We start from the raw sequence: 16,960 nt of genomic DNA on the forward strand, positions 1-16,960 counted from the left end.
GAAGCTGTATCAGTAAGTACGACGACTGCTGGTAGCAGAGCAAGATCCTGGGAGTCGCAGCCAGGAGCACCCGTCTGCAGATGCCTAGGACCAGGTTGATCGATTGCATGGCCCGCAAGCTTATCAATGTGGGAGCATGGCCCTTTCACAGGCCTCGCTTTGCGGCGCTGAGCTATAGATGGGGAATGACGTCGGAGCACAGGATGGAGCAGGACCGAGAAGGCGATGATGTCCCAAAAGACTCCTTGTCGAACTTACCGTTGACCATCGAAGACGCAATATCAATAACCAAGGGTCTTGGTCTGCGCTATCTGTGGGTTGATCAATATTGCATCGACCAGAACAATAGCAAGGAGAAACAGGCACAAACACAGAAATGGACCGCATATACCAATGTGCTGAGGTTACCATCATGGCGGCCGCGGGAGATGACTGTCACTACGGCTTGCCTGGCGTGTCGAAATGTGCACGTCAAGTTCTAGATCCTTTCATTCTCGACGATGCCCTCACCTTCGGTCTTTGCCCTGCGCCAGGGCCGCACTGGCAATATGGTGCGTGGTGCGAACGAGGCTGGACTTTCCAGGAGACATACCTTTCAAGGCGGCGCTTGTTCTCCGACGGCCTCAACGCTTTTCTTGGGTTGGCAAACGCCATGCAAGACCTCCATCTCCCTATCTACAATGTAGCCGGTGTTCCTTTCTTGGTGGGCAACAACTTGAAGCGTACCAACAGAGACTACTGGGCCGAGACCTCTTTCTCTTTGGACTTGCGTGGTTTTCAGTCAATGGGATGGACAGGTCTGACCAACAATATGCTGTCGACGGTAGATTCCCGTCCTGGAGTTGGGGCAATGTCAAGTTATGGCATATTCGTCATTCTAACCCTAGGCCTTCTCCCAAGACTCATAGGCCGTCTGGAAAAGGGCCGGAAACCGGTTTCAGCAAGCACGATGCCCGACTACGAGACATACAAATCGAGTTCGCCTCCGACGGTAGTAATCAGGTGATCGGGCTTGTCGAGTATGCAAACAAGTCCAGGAAAGCGACAACGATGAGTCTGCCACAACCGATGGCCTTGCTTTTTAAGCCGCGCTTTGTGCCGTCTCACGCCATCGATCTTCTCTCTGAAGTCGAGAACACTAATCAACATAATATTACGGTGTGTTCGAGATTTCGGGGAGATTTCTGCCATGACGCGCATGGAATGAGCAAAGATTTTAGGATAAGCCTCATCGAGGATGACTGCAATGAAACCAATTCGGGCGAACGGTATCCCCAGGGGGATTTACTAATAGACGCTCCATCGTGGGCTTCTCGTAGGCTTCGCCTGCTTGTCCACGAAAGGAAATTTTACGACGATATAACTGCGTCGGGATGGAGTCTCTTGCTGCTTCGCTGCTTTCCAGACCTGCGTAATGTACGACTGCTTGTCATTAAGGTATTGGAAGGGAACACTGCAAGCCGAGTTGGCATTATCAATCTGTTCTCTAAAGATGGCTTCCATGAGATTCAGTTTCTCCGGTGTTTTACAGTTGAGAGGGAAGTTAGACTGGTGTGAAAATTATATAGACCATGCACTCAAGTGAGCCTTAAATCAACAAGCCTACCTACGGTCTATCATATACGCGTGTGCACCCACACCTGAAAAATAAAGTATAAGAGACTTGCTATGAAAACTAGAATGTTTATTATGCTAGAAATACTGTGAATTGCAATTGTACCAGCATAGACACCGGAGACCATTATCGGAGCGCAGCTTAAGGACAACGTGGGAGGACTCGGCCTCTCAGGAGTCTGAGATAGAGTCACGAATAGTGCATTTTTTTTCATTACATATGCTACTTTAAATGTGATTGCAGGCTGAATCGTCTTCATCGGGATGTAGCCAAGGGTCACCCAACATCTCTTTGACGGTCGGTCGTTCCTCTGGGTCCCAACGCACGACCCTTTTCAGAAAGGCGATGAACTCAGCTTTCTGACGCCTCTGCAAGTGCTTGACTTTGTCTTCGAAAATTGCAGTCTTAGGTATTGGCAACTCTGATATCCAACTACCTGTTTTCGGTCGGTGGCCCTTCCTCAATCCTCCTGGCCCCAGGAGTTGAGCGATTTGATCATTCCTACCGTTCTCATCCCAGATCTCGAGATAGTCTTCTCTGTCGTCCCTAATCATATCCAAAGGGGCAGGACCAAGTGCAGCTACCATGCTGGCGAATTGGACTTCTACACTGTAATGGCCTTCTTCATCCTCACACTGGCACTCGAACATCGGAGTTCCTCCGAGTAGTAACCACGCCTGACCTAATTAGCCAGCGATTAAGAATGCAAGGATGGTTTGCTCACCGTTTGGACCAGGCCCCACATATCCACAGAGTATTCCCAAGCCAGATTCATCACAACTTCTGGTGCACGAAAGGCGTCCAGCATGATGAGACTGTCACGGTCGCCCTCGACTCGAGCCTCACCAAAGTCACATAGCCTGAGCTCACCGTCTGACGGCTCAAGATACGTGGACAGGAATATGCTCCTGTCCTTGAGAATGTTGCGAGGTGAAGGACACTTTTGTTCTGATTCCCGCAGTCCCCCGAGGATGCTTTTATTAAAAAGGGACCACATGAGGTTGTTGGGCTGGATATCTGTGTTGTTAGTCAGGACATGAGAAAAGCTCCGGGTATCAATTCCTGGAGCTCCACAATGATTCAAACGTCTCTTGTCAGTTGTGAATCTGCAAGGGAAGGGCAGAAGTCGATGTCTGTCCATGGCCATCTCTACGTCATCACGACGCAGGAATGCTCGAATTTGGCGTCTTGTGCGCCAGCGGACGATCAGCTCCGCACTGCAGGCTTGGGCTGCAGCATCTAGGCCTTGGAAGCTGAAGCTCGTCACTGTACCTGCGTCAACCAGCGTCATCGCGTTGAAGCTAATTTATGTCTGAGCCATCTCATTGAAAAAGGATTGTTGATCTCCCAACAACGCCTCTCCAGACTCACATCCAAGGCCACTTCCAGCTCCCCCCGAACTACGAGCGCCCAGTACACCAGCATCGCATACATAATCACCGAAACTTCGCAAGAAAGAAGCCTTCAACACCAAACACCACAGAGATGATTCCCTCAAGAACTGTTGCGCGGTCGCTGCCACGGGCTGCGCGCTCCGTCAAGGCCCCACGCGCCAACCAAGTCCGACTCCAGTCCACGACCGCATCCTCGTCTGGCACCGGCAATGCTCAAGCCGGTACATCCCCCTTCGCCGCTGGTGTTGCTGGTGGCCTCGCAGCTGGAGGGCTCCTCTATGGCGCGTACTATTTCAGTCCCACTGGCAAGGTAGCCATGCAAGTCAACAGGGCGTCCAAGGAAACAAAGAAAGCGTATAACGAGGCCGCAAAAAAGCTCCAGCAGAACACTCCCGATGCCGACCAGACAGTGAACTACATCAAGGACTTTTGCTGCTCCTACGTCACCTGGATCCCTGGCGGGCGCCAGTACGTCGACACCGCATTTGACGACCTTGAGAAAGTTAGGAAGAACAACAAGGAGGACGCAGACCGCATCCTGAACGATGCTTACAAGCACTTCCAGGAGATATCCAAGGCAGGTCTTAGCATGGAGAGCCTCCGTCGGGTGTACGACGCATTGGCCGACCTCGCTGTCAAGCTTGCTGACCTCTCAACGGACGCGCTCGGTGATGTCCTGGACAATCACCCGCAGCTGAAGGACAAATTTGGCGGGAGCATTGACCAGCTGAAGCAGATGGGCGAGCAGTACGGCCCAGAGGCAAAGAATGAGGTCAACAAGACTTGGAAGCAGGTCCGGGACATCGCGGCTGGCGGCCTCACGGCGTCCAACCTGGATAAGGCCCGCAAGCTTGTTGAGGACAAGGTCAAGGAGGTGCAGAAGCTGGGAGATGAAGCCTGGAAGAAGGGCCTGGAGCAGGCCAAGCCTTACCTGGACAAGAATCCGCAGGTGAAGGAGCTGGTCGAGAAGAACGCCGATGCCCTGAAGCAGGGCAACACGAAGGAGCTGTTTGAGCGGGCCAAGAAGGCGGTCGAGTCGGGCAAGACAGGCGACCTCGAAGGCTATGTTAATGACGCAGTGGAGAAGTCCAAGTCCAAGGGGTCGCAGCTTACTGGCGGTGCCGGTCTGGAGCAGTACATCGGCCAGATTCCCAACGGCAGCGAGGTCCTGTCCAAACTTCAGCAGCTAAAGGAGGTTGCAGAGAAGCACACCGACGAGAGCGAGAAGCTGGTCAAGGAGACGCTGCAGGAGCTCAGGAAGGTGCTTGAGAACAAGTCTGACAAGGCCGAAGGCATTCTGAAGAAGGCAAAGGAGGAGTCTAAATAGACTTGTGGGTTAGCGACCCACAACGGCTGATACATGATAATACCAGCAAAATTCATCCCTAACTTGCTCAAGTAGTCTGGTGTCTTGTATACGTCAGAGCTCACATTACTTCCCATTGAAAACCCTCGGGTTTCAGCTTTCAGCCGCACCTGACGAACAAGTCTGCATTCGAAGCTACGAAAGGCCCAATCTCCAAGCGAGCTGCTTGTGCATCTCAGCCGTCTGGTAGGCGACCTAGGAGATACCTCGGCCGGAACTCCAATGCAATGCACTACTTTGTGGACTACTTCATTGGCGAACAAGATGATTCTGCCATTCATGAGACACAGGCACTACCCCGCGTGTTCGGGAGAGCAAGTTTGGGGTCGAGGGGCATCTAAGGGAGCGTTTGGGCTTGCTGGAAGCCTGAATGAACCGAGGGGGAAGGGAGAGCACTTTAGCCAGGGTCCCACCAGAACCAGGAGGGTTTTCGTCCATGAATTTAGAACAAGCATGGAAGTAATAAGCCATTTTGGTGACAACTTAATTGGATCGCCCACCAGCTTGCATCCACGCTTTGTGCCAGTTGCACTGTTGCACTGTCAGCGCTGATCAGTTTGGGTTGGTAGACCGGGAGAGAAACAGCCCGAGTCATCTGCCAGGTGGCTGAAGACTACCAAGTTTTGGCCAGCTGGCACTGACCTCAGGCCTCCGCTGGCCCAGCTGCAAACCGGCTTTGGCCGGCTGACAGGGGACAACGGCCTCCAAAAGCACTCAATCCCATTGCCGATCTCAACCATCATTTCTTGTCAACGCAACAGCATTCGCTTGCCTCATCACACGCGGGCCAGGCCAGGCCAGACATCCTCTCGGCATCTTCAGACATCAAATGCGATGCCTGATCGATAATGAACCCCACCGATCCCGGCCGCGGCGCCGGTGACCCAAGCTTGCCCTTCAACTTCGGCGTGCTGCCCGTCGTCGCTCCCGACTCGGACAGGAATCCGCGCACCAACGCCGCAACCGCCGCCACAGCCGCAGGAGTCCGCGCATTTACGGCCCAGGCCATCGCGTTCTACTTCAGGGCCCCAGTCAAGGCCTTTTTCCGCACGCGCGTCGACTACCTAGCGTACGCGCGCAACCTGCAGCAGCAGCAGACACACAACTACCTGCTGGCCAGCCTGTCCACCGCCCAAGAGTCCTACCGGCAGACCTGGTGGCAATGGCTGCGCTCCGTTGGCTCGCGTACTACTCCGGGAATTCTTGCCACCGCTGTCAAGCACTATGGATGGCGGATCATTCCTGATCAGGTCCTCCCTCCCCTGATTGCCAATGTCGGCGTCGGCGCCGTGCTCTACACGAGCTACCTGCAGATCCTCGGCCGCCTTCACGAGGAAAGCAGCAGGGCCACCAAGAGGGTCTATCCTCCCCCGTCGCCCGGCGACACCTTCACCGCAGGCCTCCTCGCCGGGTCCATCCAGAGCGTCGCTGCTGCGCCCCTGGACGCGATTCAGGCACGATTCGAGCGTGGTGGCAAGGGGCCTGAGATTATCAGCGACGCCAACGGTCGACCGCAGAGCATGTGGTCTTTCAGCTACGCCAAGCTTCGGGAGATTGGGCTGCGAGGTATCTTCGCCGGATGGGGGCTCTCTTTCGCCAAGGACAGCCTGGGGAGTGCGGTTTTCTTCAGCACCTTTGAGTACATCAAGGCGCAGTCGTACTACTCCTTCGTGGCCTGGTACTACGGTCAGCTCAGTGAGGATGTAGTGAACGTCCTCTCCAGGAGACGGCCAACCGACGGCAAGGACGACCAGCGGCTGAAGACTATCCAGCCACACTACGCCATCGAACCCGCATTCCTCATGCTTGCCGGAATGGGGGCGTCTATCGCCCAGCAAGTAATCATCCACCCACTTGCGCATGTTCAAATGGAGCATTGGGAACACCTCGAGTATCTCGACGCCCAGTCACGCAAGATCCGCAAGTATCAGGACGCGAAAGCGCCAGGGGAGAAGTGGCGCTGGAAGATGTTCAGGGCATATTATCATGCCTACAAAGAAACTTGGGCCAAGTGCGTCGAAGAAAGCAAGTCACAGGAGGGCAACGGCCCCAATGCCCTGAGGCGTTGGTTGTTCCGGGGGTTCTGGTGGAACGCGCTGCGCCAGGTGCCCTCTACAAGTGCAGGGCTGGTCATCTTCGAGTTGGTAAGGCGCAAATATGGAATGGGCGGGGACGCCGTTCGGATCAACAGGGATGGTTATGATATTCTGCTTGCTTAGGGAGGGTATGGAACGTGTAAAGCATAGCGCAGGTTGTGTTTCTGGGGTTAGAGACTAGATACCATCTCCCTTTTCTCCCTGTGTTTATGTACGATATCTCCTTTCTCAGACTCTACAGTTTCGCTCTGTCAGTGTCGTCTCTCACACATAATCCTTTCGTCCTGCCAGTCTTCTGGTCGCTTGCTTTGAGCAACCTTCTTAACAGCTTCCCCGTGGGCCCTTTGGGGATGCTCTCGGCGAACTCAACCTCAGCCAGCCACTTGTACCGGACCTTCCGCTCTCTCACATACCTCAACAAGGCCCTGCCCATCTCCTCACTCGGACCCACCCGCTTCTTGACTACGACATATGCCTTCGGCCTCTCACCGGCGTACTCGTCCCGAATGCCCAAGACTGCGCAGTCCTCAACCAGCTCATGCCCCATCAAGACGTCTTCTAACTCCGCCGGGGCCACCTGTATCCCCTTGACTTTAATCATCTCCTTTATACGATCTTCGATATGCAACAAGCCTTCCGCGTCTATGTGCCCAACATCGCCCGTATGCAGATATCCTTCCTCATCAAACGACTCCGCCGTGGCCTCCGGGTTCCCAAGGTACCCCATGGCAATCTGCGGGCCCCGCGCGCAGATCTCGCCCGTCTGGCCCGGGCCAAGCAGCCTCGACGCATCAGACAGGTCGACCACCTTGGCCACGGTGTTGGCGACGAGCTTCCCGCCCGTGTGCGCGTACCGGTACGCGAAGTGCGAGGGCGGGTGCGACGAGACGCACGCCGTGGACTCGGTGGCCCCGTAACCCTGCCGGAACCCGGTCCCGGGGAACCTGGCCTCGAGCAGGCGCAGGATCTCGGGGCTCATTGGCGCCGACCCGGACGAGAACCTCCTGACGACGGCGCGCAGCTGTGGCAGGTAAGCTTCAACCGCGGGGTCGCGCACAATGCGGATCAGGATGGGCGGCACGAAGATCAGCTCCTCTATGCGGTGGGCGATGATGGTCTCGAGCATGGTCTCCATCCTGAACTGCGGGAGCATGAAGCACTCGCCGTTCATGAAGACCGGGTACGTGATGAAGCGCACCAGGCCGGTGATGTGGAAGAGCGGCATCACCGCGATGGTCCGGTACTGCCCGTCCGCGGGGAGGAGCTGGAGCTGTCTCAGCTGGAGGCACTGCGCGATGATGTTGTGGTGGGACAGCATGACGGCCTTGGGGTAGCCCGTTGTCCCGGAGCTGAAGTTGAGATAGCCGCAGATTTCTTTGTTCGTCTTGCCATGTGGTACATGGTATACACCTGTGGGTGGCAAGGAGCGGCCTTGTTCGATCAGGTCTTGTATGCTCTTGAATCCCGGTGCTTTGCCTTCAAGCAGCAGGATGTGTGGCTTGGGAATGCCGGCCTCCTTGGCCGCGGCGACAGCTGCCTCGATAGACCCAGGCAATGTCACGAGGATCTTAGTATCGGCCGTCCTCAGGGCATGTGTCATTTCTTCCACATCATAGGCAGGTGAAGCGCCATTTATCCTGCCCCCTGTTTAAGTGTTAATATCCAAGAACCTCGCCTCTGTGGTTCCGAGCTCACCCACCGACTCGTATAGTTGCCCATAATGCGACAGCATACCACACAGTATTGGTACTGAAGATCGAGACAGTCTGCCCAGCTCGAAGGCCGTAGTGCTCCACGAGAACCGTGCTCAGAGTGGTGGCTTTTGCCTTGACTTGAACAAAGTCCAGACGTTCCTTGGTCACCGCATTGTTGTATGCACCAATGGCGGCCTTGGAAGCATTTCGAAAGGGAACATATTCCTCAGATTCGAACAGCCATTCCCAAGTTGTCACATTGATCGGAACTACGACACTCAATGCGTCAGTCAGTCTGGTCCACCTCGGCAGAATCTGTGTCTGAGTCACGGTCACTCACTCTCAATGTCAGGATGCGGAGACTTCCAGAGCGTCATACTTGCTGCCGCGTGCTCTGCTCTTTTGTTGTCACGTCACGACTTCCTCAGGTAACAGAGTGTCCGAAAAGACAATGCCATGTCCGAACACCGGCGGGAGTACCGGGATTAATGGCCGGCGGGTGCGGAGATTCGGGTTCCAGCTAGGACGGCGCTGGGCAATGCCTCGGCACAAGATCGACAGAGACCACCCCGCCCAGCTAGCTCATTGACTCTTCCTCCTGGTGGACAATAATCAGACTCAGCAGGGAATTCCAAGATACTAGCAGCAAACACGTTATAGTGAGTCATGGGGGATTTGAAATCGGCATGTTGTGTGGAGTGAAATTGCACCACTAGTTAAGCTTGATATTACTCGGGCCTTAGGGTTGAACTTGTTCCCATTCGATTTGAACAGTTTAGAAATGGATATTCTCAGACAGACAATTTAGTCAACTTTACATGCCACGCATTCTGACTGCGGCCCAGCAACTAAGCAAAGGCTTGTGCTTCAGGCCCAGGCGAGGCTGAAGGCGTTGCCTTGTCGCCCCTGGCCTTTTGCGAGTTTCTCCACTTATCTCTAGCCAGGAACACGAGGCATATAACCAAACCAAGGCCAGCGAGCCCAACTCCAAGGTATAATGCGCCCTTGTAGCCCTTCAGCAGATCTGCCTTTGTCTTTCCACCGTTGTTGATATGAACTTCCACTGTCCCAGCAAATCCAACACCCAGAGAGATACTATAGTTGACGACCGTTGCTACCAGGCTTGCTGCGATCCCTTGATGTTCTTTCTTGACCGCGTTGGAGAGGATAAGGGTAGCCGCCGGGAAGCTCATATCCATACCGAATGGAATCTGTTCATTTCCAATGTCAGCAGGCCCGAAATACGCAGGGGAGAATTCACGAGATTCGGGTAAACATGATGACGGGAGCAAGCTTGCATACAATCACAATCGACACAAATGTCTGTGCCCAGTAGATCTGGTCCACTGGTGCTGTCGCCAAGATGGTAAGCCCCGTCGTGAACGCTATCAAGGCAATGGTCATCACCGCAGGTGGTGTGAACTTTGCTGGCCCAAGCAGAAAGCCCGTGAGCACAGACGCAATGAGGCCGGTGACGAGGACTGGCATCATCCAGAATGCGGTGTGCAGTGGAGATAAACCTCGTATGTTCTCAAAGACCAGAACAGCGTAAAGGGAGAACACGCCGAACATGGCCCATCCGCAGGCGAGTGCACTGAGGACGAATCCCGCATCGGCGTTGAAAGCGTCGAGGGGTAGGAGAGGGTTGACGGCGTAGCGATACTCGGTCCATGTGAATGTGAAGAACACCACTACACCTGCAACAAGGGTTACGGTGACCTGTGCCGACTTCCAACCGACAATTGGTGCTTGGTTCCATGCGAAGTTGAATAGTATCAGGGCCGAGACTCCAGCTAAGGCCCCAACCTGTCCATCACTAGGTCAGCAACTCCAGGAAGTGATACATTGCTCTGCATGCCCCTAACGTAGTGCAGTCAACACAAGAACTGCTTACCAGGTCCAGCTCATTATTCAGGCGACGCAAGGAGACCTTTCCCGACAATCTGGGCGGGCGCGGCGATGGGACAACGAAGTAGGTAAGGGCGGTCAGCAAGGCGAGAACGATGGCCAGAGCATGGAAGTTCCAAGGCCACCAGAGTAAGTCAAGCGCGGTTCCCGTTATCCCACCCGTCATCGCGCCGACCGGCGCGCTCGCCCCGAACAAGGCGAAGACCATGGCCTTGCGGTGGCCAGGGGGATATGCCGCGCCGAGAATCGCCAGCGCGTTCGGAATGCAGATCGCGGAGCCGATGCCTTGGAAGACTCGGGCGAAGACGAAGAGCGTGTACCCAGAGTAGACGGCAACGCCGGCGACGACAGACCACAGGGAGAACCAAGAGAAGCCGATCATCAGCATCAGCTTGTAGCCGAAAGCGTCGCCCAGCCGTCCCGAGAAGATCAGGAACGTGCCCGCGGTGAGACTGAATCCTGCGACCAGCCAGCTCAGAAGGGCCGGGTTGGTGACTCCTAGGCTGTCGCCTACGGTATCGAGGAGGAAAAGCATTGCGCAGAATGAGGCCTCTGGAGCACATGTCGTCAGTATTTTGTTGGCTCATTACGGCCCGGGGCATCCATGTTTATTTCAAGGCGGAGACGGCATCAGCCACTTTCCAGGAAGAGGAGATGACAACAAGGAGGATTCTTTAGGAATTGCAGCTGGTTCATGGGAGACGCACGGTTGCAGAACTGGGTCAAACAGACGGTTGCGACGAAGAGGATCTCCTGGGGCAAGGACATCTGCTCAGAGGACCACATAGATCCTCCCGTCGTGTTGGAGCGCTGAGGGCCCATGCCATCCTGATTCTCCAGATCGCCTCCGTCGCGCTGAGTTCGGTCCGTCCTCACGCTGTTAGCCTCGACATCAAGCTCGGCTCCTTCTTCTCTCCGTTGCAAGCTGGCCAAGGCATCATGATCGCTCTTATCGGCGGCGGGCACACTGGTCTTCTCGTCATCCATAGCTGAAGCTCTGCCCTAGCTACAGCTCTAGGTTCGAAGAAGTAAAGGGAGGGTTGCCGGTCAAGGTCTCCGAGGACGAGGCATGGCTTTCCGTTTGTTCGGCGTGTTGCATGAGCGGTGTGTGATGCCACTTCCGAGTCGTGACGTTGGAAGGGACCGGCCCCATGTTGTGATTAGCCGGGTGCCTGCCATTTCTACTCCGTCATTCCGGCTACCTTGGTACGTTGGAGAAGGGCGCGAAGAGCGAAGGCCGGAAAGGCGCAGGGGTTGCTAGTTACCCTGCCACTCAATTGGATTTCTAAGGCCTCTGCAGTTTTACAAAAGTGCTGACGAAGCAAGCATTCTCATTGATTGCCGGTGCTTAGCGGGCGCTTTACTCCGCAGAAATGTGTGCAACTAAGGTAGAATGACTACTTAGCAAGGCCATACAATGTGTCAGGGGTCAGTAATAAGGGCACAAAGTAAAGGCAGCCGCCAGACGCAGTGCTTACCTACCTTGGGCCAGACTCACCAAAACCTGTAGACGAGGCATCTTGTAACCGTGGGCATGTCTACAACTTGAAGAGTGAGGCTGTAGCCGAGAGCGAATGAATCAATTAACCAATCAATTATGTACGTGTGCCATCAAATCAATCTAATTTGCACTCAACCAATGTCCCTCAGGCTCAGTCATGATTACTCGACCGGTTCTGGTTGCTGTGTACTCTTCCCCGTGGCATCTTCGTAGAACGCACGCGACAAGCGCACGCAAAACGGATGTTGGTCAAACCTGGAGTAGTCCCACTGATCCGGAATCTTATGCCCTGGGTACTTATCCTGCAGAGCAGCACCGCTAATGCAGCCGGGCTCGTACGGCTCAACGTCAGGTAAGTCGACCCACAGGCGACCCGATCGGAGACAGGTCGTCATCGCCCCTGCATGCAGCAGATGGCAGGACTCTGACACTCGGGCTGCTGGTGGCGCCCATGTCCATGGCAACGGCCGTCGTGTCAGCTCTCGCAGGATACCAGAATGGCCAAACTCCTTGACGGATCGTGCCAGCTCGACGCGCTCCAGCCGCCACCTCTGCATGTTGATGAAGGCGGCGCCGAGGTCGAGCAACTCAGAGTCGGCAGTCAGGGCCCGGCAGTTCCGCGACATGCCATTTTCGAACCGATCGCAACGCTCTTCCCAGGTCAAGTGGTCGGCGCCGTCCAGTCTCATCGACTCCAAGGACTCGAAATTCATGCCGACAATGTCGGCCTGGGCCTTTTCGATGCCATCAAATGCGTCGGGCTCGTAGACGTTGGTGGCGTTGGTGATGAGCATGTATTTTGCCCTGCCACAGCCAGGGCTGATGGCATCAATGTTCTCAATCACCCAATCTGTCACTTCTGAACCGTCGGGTGCCTCCTCAGTCGTATTCTGGATATCGGCAGGGACTTGGGCGTTGACGACTCGTGGTTCGTGCATGTCGAGCAAGGTGATGTCAATCTTTCGCGCCTCGTCGTTCGAGTGCACACCAGCAACAACACCCCGCCACCTCTTGTTCTTCAATTCCCGCAGGGACTCAATTGTCTGCGCCAGGGTCCATGCCTCTTGAAAGGGATAGAGAGTGTGGAAGTCGCGGATAATGACGCACACATCGACCTCACTCCTGTTGTTGTTGACTTCGTGGGCAGTCTTGCTGCTCTCCAACATCAGATGCGGCGCCCAGGGGACGTGTTTGTCCACGTACTCCTTGGCCTCGTTGAAGGCCTGGAGGAAGCCGTCACCCCATCGCACTGTGGGCTCTAGTGTGTTACCTTCTCCCCATTCGTTGAATGCGTTGATGAAGAAGAAGTTCTCTTGTCCGAGCGGATTTGGGTCACCCTTGATCCGACGCATCATCTGAATCATGCTACCTGGAGTCTTGTGAGGTCACGATTCTCAATGAAAAAAGGCAACTTCAATTGGGGTCTCTATGGGCAACTTACGTTTCCAGAGTTCGGGGTGAGAAAATACCAGAGCTGCGCCTCCACCATCCGTCGCGTGACGAGGCGTGTTGTCCCACGCAACCAGAGCGCCTCGGTAGAATATTCTGTGAGGCCGGAAGTTTTGAGGCCACAAGCTAGCATCCCACGAACCACCACTCCTCAAGCCGAACTCGTTCATGGCGTCGGTCGCTCCGCGGGAATCGGGGTTGTCGCCTTCCAGCTGGGTCTCGATAACGTCCATGCCGCCAACTTCAGGATCCTGTGAGGCCCACAGGCGCCACGCGCCGAACATCCGTTTCCCCATGTCCCCGATATGACCGGGGTTGTAGACCATCATCTGGACCTTGCCATTGACTCGAATGTAGTTCCGGTGTATGAAAAACGGCCGCATCCAGTCATAGTGTTTTCTCCAGCTGTCGATGCCGCCATAGTTTTGAGGAAGCAGAGTCCCGCTGGGAAGGTCTGCACCATCCCAGCGGACCGTCCAGGGTTCGTTAGCCCAGTTTAGCATAAATGGTACGTCTGGGTGGCCGTCCTTGAGCATGGCCTGCAATACTCTGTCCATCACGGGGTATCCGAACCAGTAATGATGGTAGACAATCCCATGGATCCTGGGAAGATGATGATTTAGTTGATTTCGCAGAGATTTCGTCGTACGTGTCGCACGAAAATAATACATACTGGCTCTTTTTTATTGTATCCGTCCATCTTTTCCGAGTCGAGAGGTCTAAGAGGTTGTAGAACCCGACTTCCTCTGTTGGTCGTGGTGTATCGACTCCGTAATAGTTCACGCTAAGTTTCTGCACGTTGACCCATTCTGTGAAGTTTTGACCCCAGAACTTGTCGTTTTCTGGAATCGGATGGAATTGGGGGAACACATAAACGATGGGTTTGATGGAGTACTCTGGAAGAACTGCTGAAGTACCGGCGTGTTCAGAGTTCCCTTTTCCGGGTATGTAATGTGCCAATGTATCCGTGAGGGAAAACGAGCTGTTCTCCACAACATCGAGGTCAAGATAGTGAAAAGTGACTTTGAGCCAGCACAACAAAAGAAGTAGAACGGCGACAAAGGCCAGCCACCGACGACGCAAACCAGCCTGCCCCTGGAGGATTGAAACCCCCATTGTGTGTTGCTGGATAACACCTTGAATCTGAGGTACGGACAACATGTGGGAGCACACAACCTGGCGCGGCTGCAGGGACAAGCATATCATATAAGGGATTGCGTGCCATGTGGAGGTAACATTCCATGATATTCTGAGATGTCATGTCAACTTGATTTGGCATTTCACCACAAGGGTTAGCGCTATTTCAGCCGAATAAAAAGCAAGAGGACCCCAAATTTAAACGCACAAGACTTTGGACTCCAGAACTACGCCCTGCATTGTTATTCTACGGAAATCCCAGCACTCTTACTGATTTATCCTCTGGTTTATTTTAATGTTAACCTCTTTGGGAAACTAGTATGCCATGTCAACTTGACCCCTACACACGCCATGTCTGACTCCTTATATGCCCCTGCAGTTAAGCCACCGGAGCAACGAAGGGAGAGTCACTCCACGCACACACCCCAAGCAACGGAATAGCAACGGAATTCAAGCCATGTCTCACGAGGTGAAATGTGACTTACGAAAGAAACACATTCCCGCATGTGCCATCCCTTGATACTTGGTGTGGCCAAATGGAGCATCTCGATCCAATGTCGCTTCACTTGATGAAGGCGGCCTGGGGGCCCAGCCATCTCATCGAGCAGTAGCTATCTCAGAGACATGCAGGGTACATCGACCAAGGGATGATATTTCGTCGCTTACTCTTCCTCACCCGCGCCACCTTTCCTGTTGAGCGTGTCCTAGGAGACCTCATTACAGAGCCTGCTATTATGTATGAGATTTTCCCTAGCTACCTAGGTACCTGCCGATTGATCAAAGGGCGGTGGGGTGGTATATGTCAAGTCCAGCTCAAGGGCGATTTACCTGGGAGCAGTGCGTGCAAAAGCAAATATAGGTAAGCCAGTGACAACGCACTGGCGGGTTTGCTTTTGCGATACGTTATGGTCTACAGGTAATCGTGTCTTGGTTTACTGATCAAGGCGTCTACCATGTGGGTGTGTTGAATGCCGCTCAGGGGCTACATCTGTCATTGGTAATCAGGAATTAATCTTCGAGAAAACTTCAGTATATATTAAGGATCGCTCTACGAGCACTCCCAACAGGCATTCAAGTCAGGGCCACGGTCCTTGTTATTGTGTGACCTAGATCTTCAGCTTAGAACTTGGTCCGTTTTGTGAGCTTTGCCAACTGTCAATCTCGAAGCACCTAGACTGGACCCTAAAATAATTGAGAGTCGGCCGGTAGGATAGTACAAATAATTGAACAGGAGCAGGACGATACTGAAAGTAGCATATAAAACCAACCCGGTACAGATTCCCTTCACAATTAATTATCCTGCGCTGATGGGATAAGTCTCAGGCTATCCAATTATTTTATTTGCGGAAGGGTCTTCCTTCTCTATTGTCTGATTACTGGCTTTGTCGCGTCGGCGGGACCGGCGCGCATGTTGCGGTGAGGCCTGGGCTGCCGCCTGGTCGCGGGTCGGGATTAGACCAACCTCTTGCTCCTATGAAAAGCTCAAATTGAGGGAGCTGCTCAATATTGTGGAGTCCTGGAGCAATGGCCAGCTCAACTACCGAAGACGTCGGAGATAACCTTGAGTTGAGTAGTCAGCCGGATAACCCGCGCTCGGATGATAGACAGGGGCAAGGGGGACGGATGACACAGGAGACGTCACAGCATCGTGGCTAGTCAGGGCTCCTCCTCCACGTACGCGCAGGATCAACAGAGAGACAGAACCAAACACAGAGTCCTCAGAACCTAGCTTCTTTATGTTGTAAAAGCGGTATTGGACCCGGAAGACGTCAGCACTCACTCCCTTACAAGCAGCAAGCATGTCGTGTAGGTCTCCTTGTTCCCCCACTTGTGGACGGCTCCACCTGTCACATGTGGACCGACGCGTGGCTTGGCACTGAAATCTCCGGCAGTTCTCAATTCCTCCGCAAAGATTGTGCACGCCTCCAAGCTGCCCGATGGGGCCACTCAGAAGCAGGGCATTGCGATGCTCCAGGACCACGAGTTCTTTCTCTCCTGCGACCCGCATATGCAAAAGTTTGAGGATCTCGGCCAGGTCCCCAAACCGGAGCTGCCTGAGGGCATCAAACCGCTGGGCCCGACGACCTTGTACAACGTCACTGACATCGTCGAAACCCTACCGAAAGGTCTCTGGAGTTCAAACGTGGAGTCGACCTATGAGTTCACAGACTTCGAGCTCGGAACCTTTTGCCATTTGAAGAGCCCCATGAATGTGGTCATGCATACGTTTTGGACCATTGAGGAGAAGGATGGCGGCCTTGAGCTTGTGGAGACTTGCGAGATCAAGTGCTCCAGGCTTCTTATTGGAATTGTGAAGTCTCTGAATGAGGGTGGATGTGAGTATCTCTGCCCATTCCCTCTGCGACTCTACCAGGAAATTGGTCCTTACTCCGGTCTGCACTACTTGAAGTGCTCCCAACATGGTGCCCATCATGATTGGTCGAATTGACAACATTACATGCTGACTAGTAAATCCGCACAGGGGCCAAAATCCATGCTAAAATGCTGGACCGGCTGGAGAAGGAAGTGAAAGGGACCGACGGGAATGGGGCTGCCGCATGACCAGCCGATATGTTCGCTACTTTACTTGTAGAGTAATCTAGAATAGGCCAAACTTGATTAGAAATGACCTTATACATATGATCTTTCGTTGTACCTGTTTCCCACATACAGGTCACTAGCTAAAGTCACTCCGCATTTGCCGAGAAGATAGCAGTGAACATGCGGCTCTGGCAAAGTCCGTTCCGGGAACTACGTTCTTTTACCCTACGCAAGACATATCAGTATGAATTCTAAATAT

The 16,960-nt window shown here is 53.9% G+C and overlaps 7 protein-coding genes across 7 annotated transcripts; 4 read left to right on the forward strand and 3 right to left on the reverse strand.

The window, feature by feature from the left end:
* Positions 1-412: 412 nt before the first annotated feature.
* On the forward strand, positions 413-1,006 carry INS49_006390 (uncharacterized protein; the record flags this gene model as incomplete). The annotated part of the gene is made up of 1 exon (XM_043167162.1): positions 413-1,006. One exon carries the CDS (start codon positions 413-415, stop codon positions 1,004-1,006), a length of 594 nt encoding a protein of 197 aa, XP_043028306.1.
* Positions 1,007-3,100: 2,094 nt separating this feature from the next.
* INS49_006391 (uncharacterized protein) lies at positions 3,101-4,336 on the forward strand (the record flags this gene model as incomplete). The annotated part of the gene is made up of 1 exon (XM_043167163.1): positions 3,101-4,336. The coding sequence occupies one exon, from the start codon at positions 3,101-3,103 to the stop codon at positions 4,334-4,336; it is 1,236 nt and encodes a 411-aa protein (XP_043028307.1).
* An 887-nt stretch (positions 4,337-5,223) lies between these two features.
* Positions 5,224-6,594, forward strand: INS49_006392 (uncharacterized protein; the record flags this gene model as incomplete). The annotated part of the gene is made up of 1 exon (XM_043167164.1): positions 5,224-6,594. One exon carries the CDS (start codon positions 5,224-5,226, stop codon positions 6,592-6,594), a length of 1,371 nt encoding a protein of 456 aa, XP_043028308.1.
* Positions 6,595-6,706: 112 nt separating this feature from the next.
* INS49_006393 (uncharacterized protein) lies at positions 6,707-8,542 on the reverse strand (the record flags this gene model as incomplete). The annotated part of the gene is made up of 3 exons (XM_043167165.1): positions 6,707-8,108; positions 8,206-8,434; positions 8,506-8,542. The coding sequence occupies 3 exons, from the start codon at positions 8,540-8,542 to the stop codon at positions 6,707-6,709; spliced, it is 1,668 nt and encodes a 555-aa protein (XP_043028309.1).
* A 471-nt stretch (positions 8,543-9,013) lies between these two features.
* Positions 9,014-11,060, reverse strand: INS49_006394 (uncharacterized protein; the record flags this gene model as incomplete). The annotated part of the gene is made up of 4 exons (XM_043167166.1): positions 9,014-9,376; positions 9,468-9,971; positions 10,060-10,625; positions 10,712-11,060. The coding sequence occupies 4 exons, from the start codon at positions 11,058-11,060 to the stop codon at positions 9,014-9,016; spliced, it is 1,782 nt and encodes a 593-aa protein (XP_043028310.1).
* A 675-nt stretch (positions 11,061-11,735) lies between these two features.
* On the reverse strand, positions 11,736-14,139 carry INS49_006395 (uncharacterized protein; the record flags this gene model as incomplete). The annotated part of the gene is made up of 3 exons (XM_043167167.1): positions 11,736-12,943; positions 13,016-13,626; positions 13,697-14,139. The coding sequence occupies 3 exons, from the start codon at positions 14,137-14,139 to the stop codon at positions 11,736-11,738; spliced, it is 2,262 nt and encodes a 753-aa protein (XP_043028311.1).
* A 1,820-nt stretch (positions 14,140-15,959) lies between these two features.
* INS49_006396 (uncharacterized protein) lies at positions 15,960-16,722 on the forward strand (the record flags this gene model as incomplete). Its single annotated transcript, XM_043167168.1, has 3 exons — positions 15,960-15,966; positions 16,053-16,496; positions 16,643-16,722. The coding sequence occupies 3 exons, from the start codon at positions 15,960-15,962 to the stop codon at positions 16,720-16,722; spliced, it is 531 nt and encodes a 176-aa protein (XP_043028312.1).
* Between the last annotated feature and the right edge of the window lie 238 nt (positions 16,723-16,960).

Source organism: Diaporthe citri (genome assembly GCF_014595645.1).
Source record: "Diaporthe citri strain NFHF-8-4 chromosome Unknown scaffold_2, whole genome shotgun sequence".
In the NCBI taxonomy this organism is placed as follows: domain Eukaryota; kingdom Fungi; phylum Ascomycota; class Sordariomycetes; order Diaporthales; family Diaporthaceae; genus Diaporthe; species Diaporthe citri.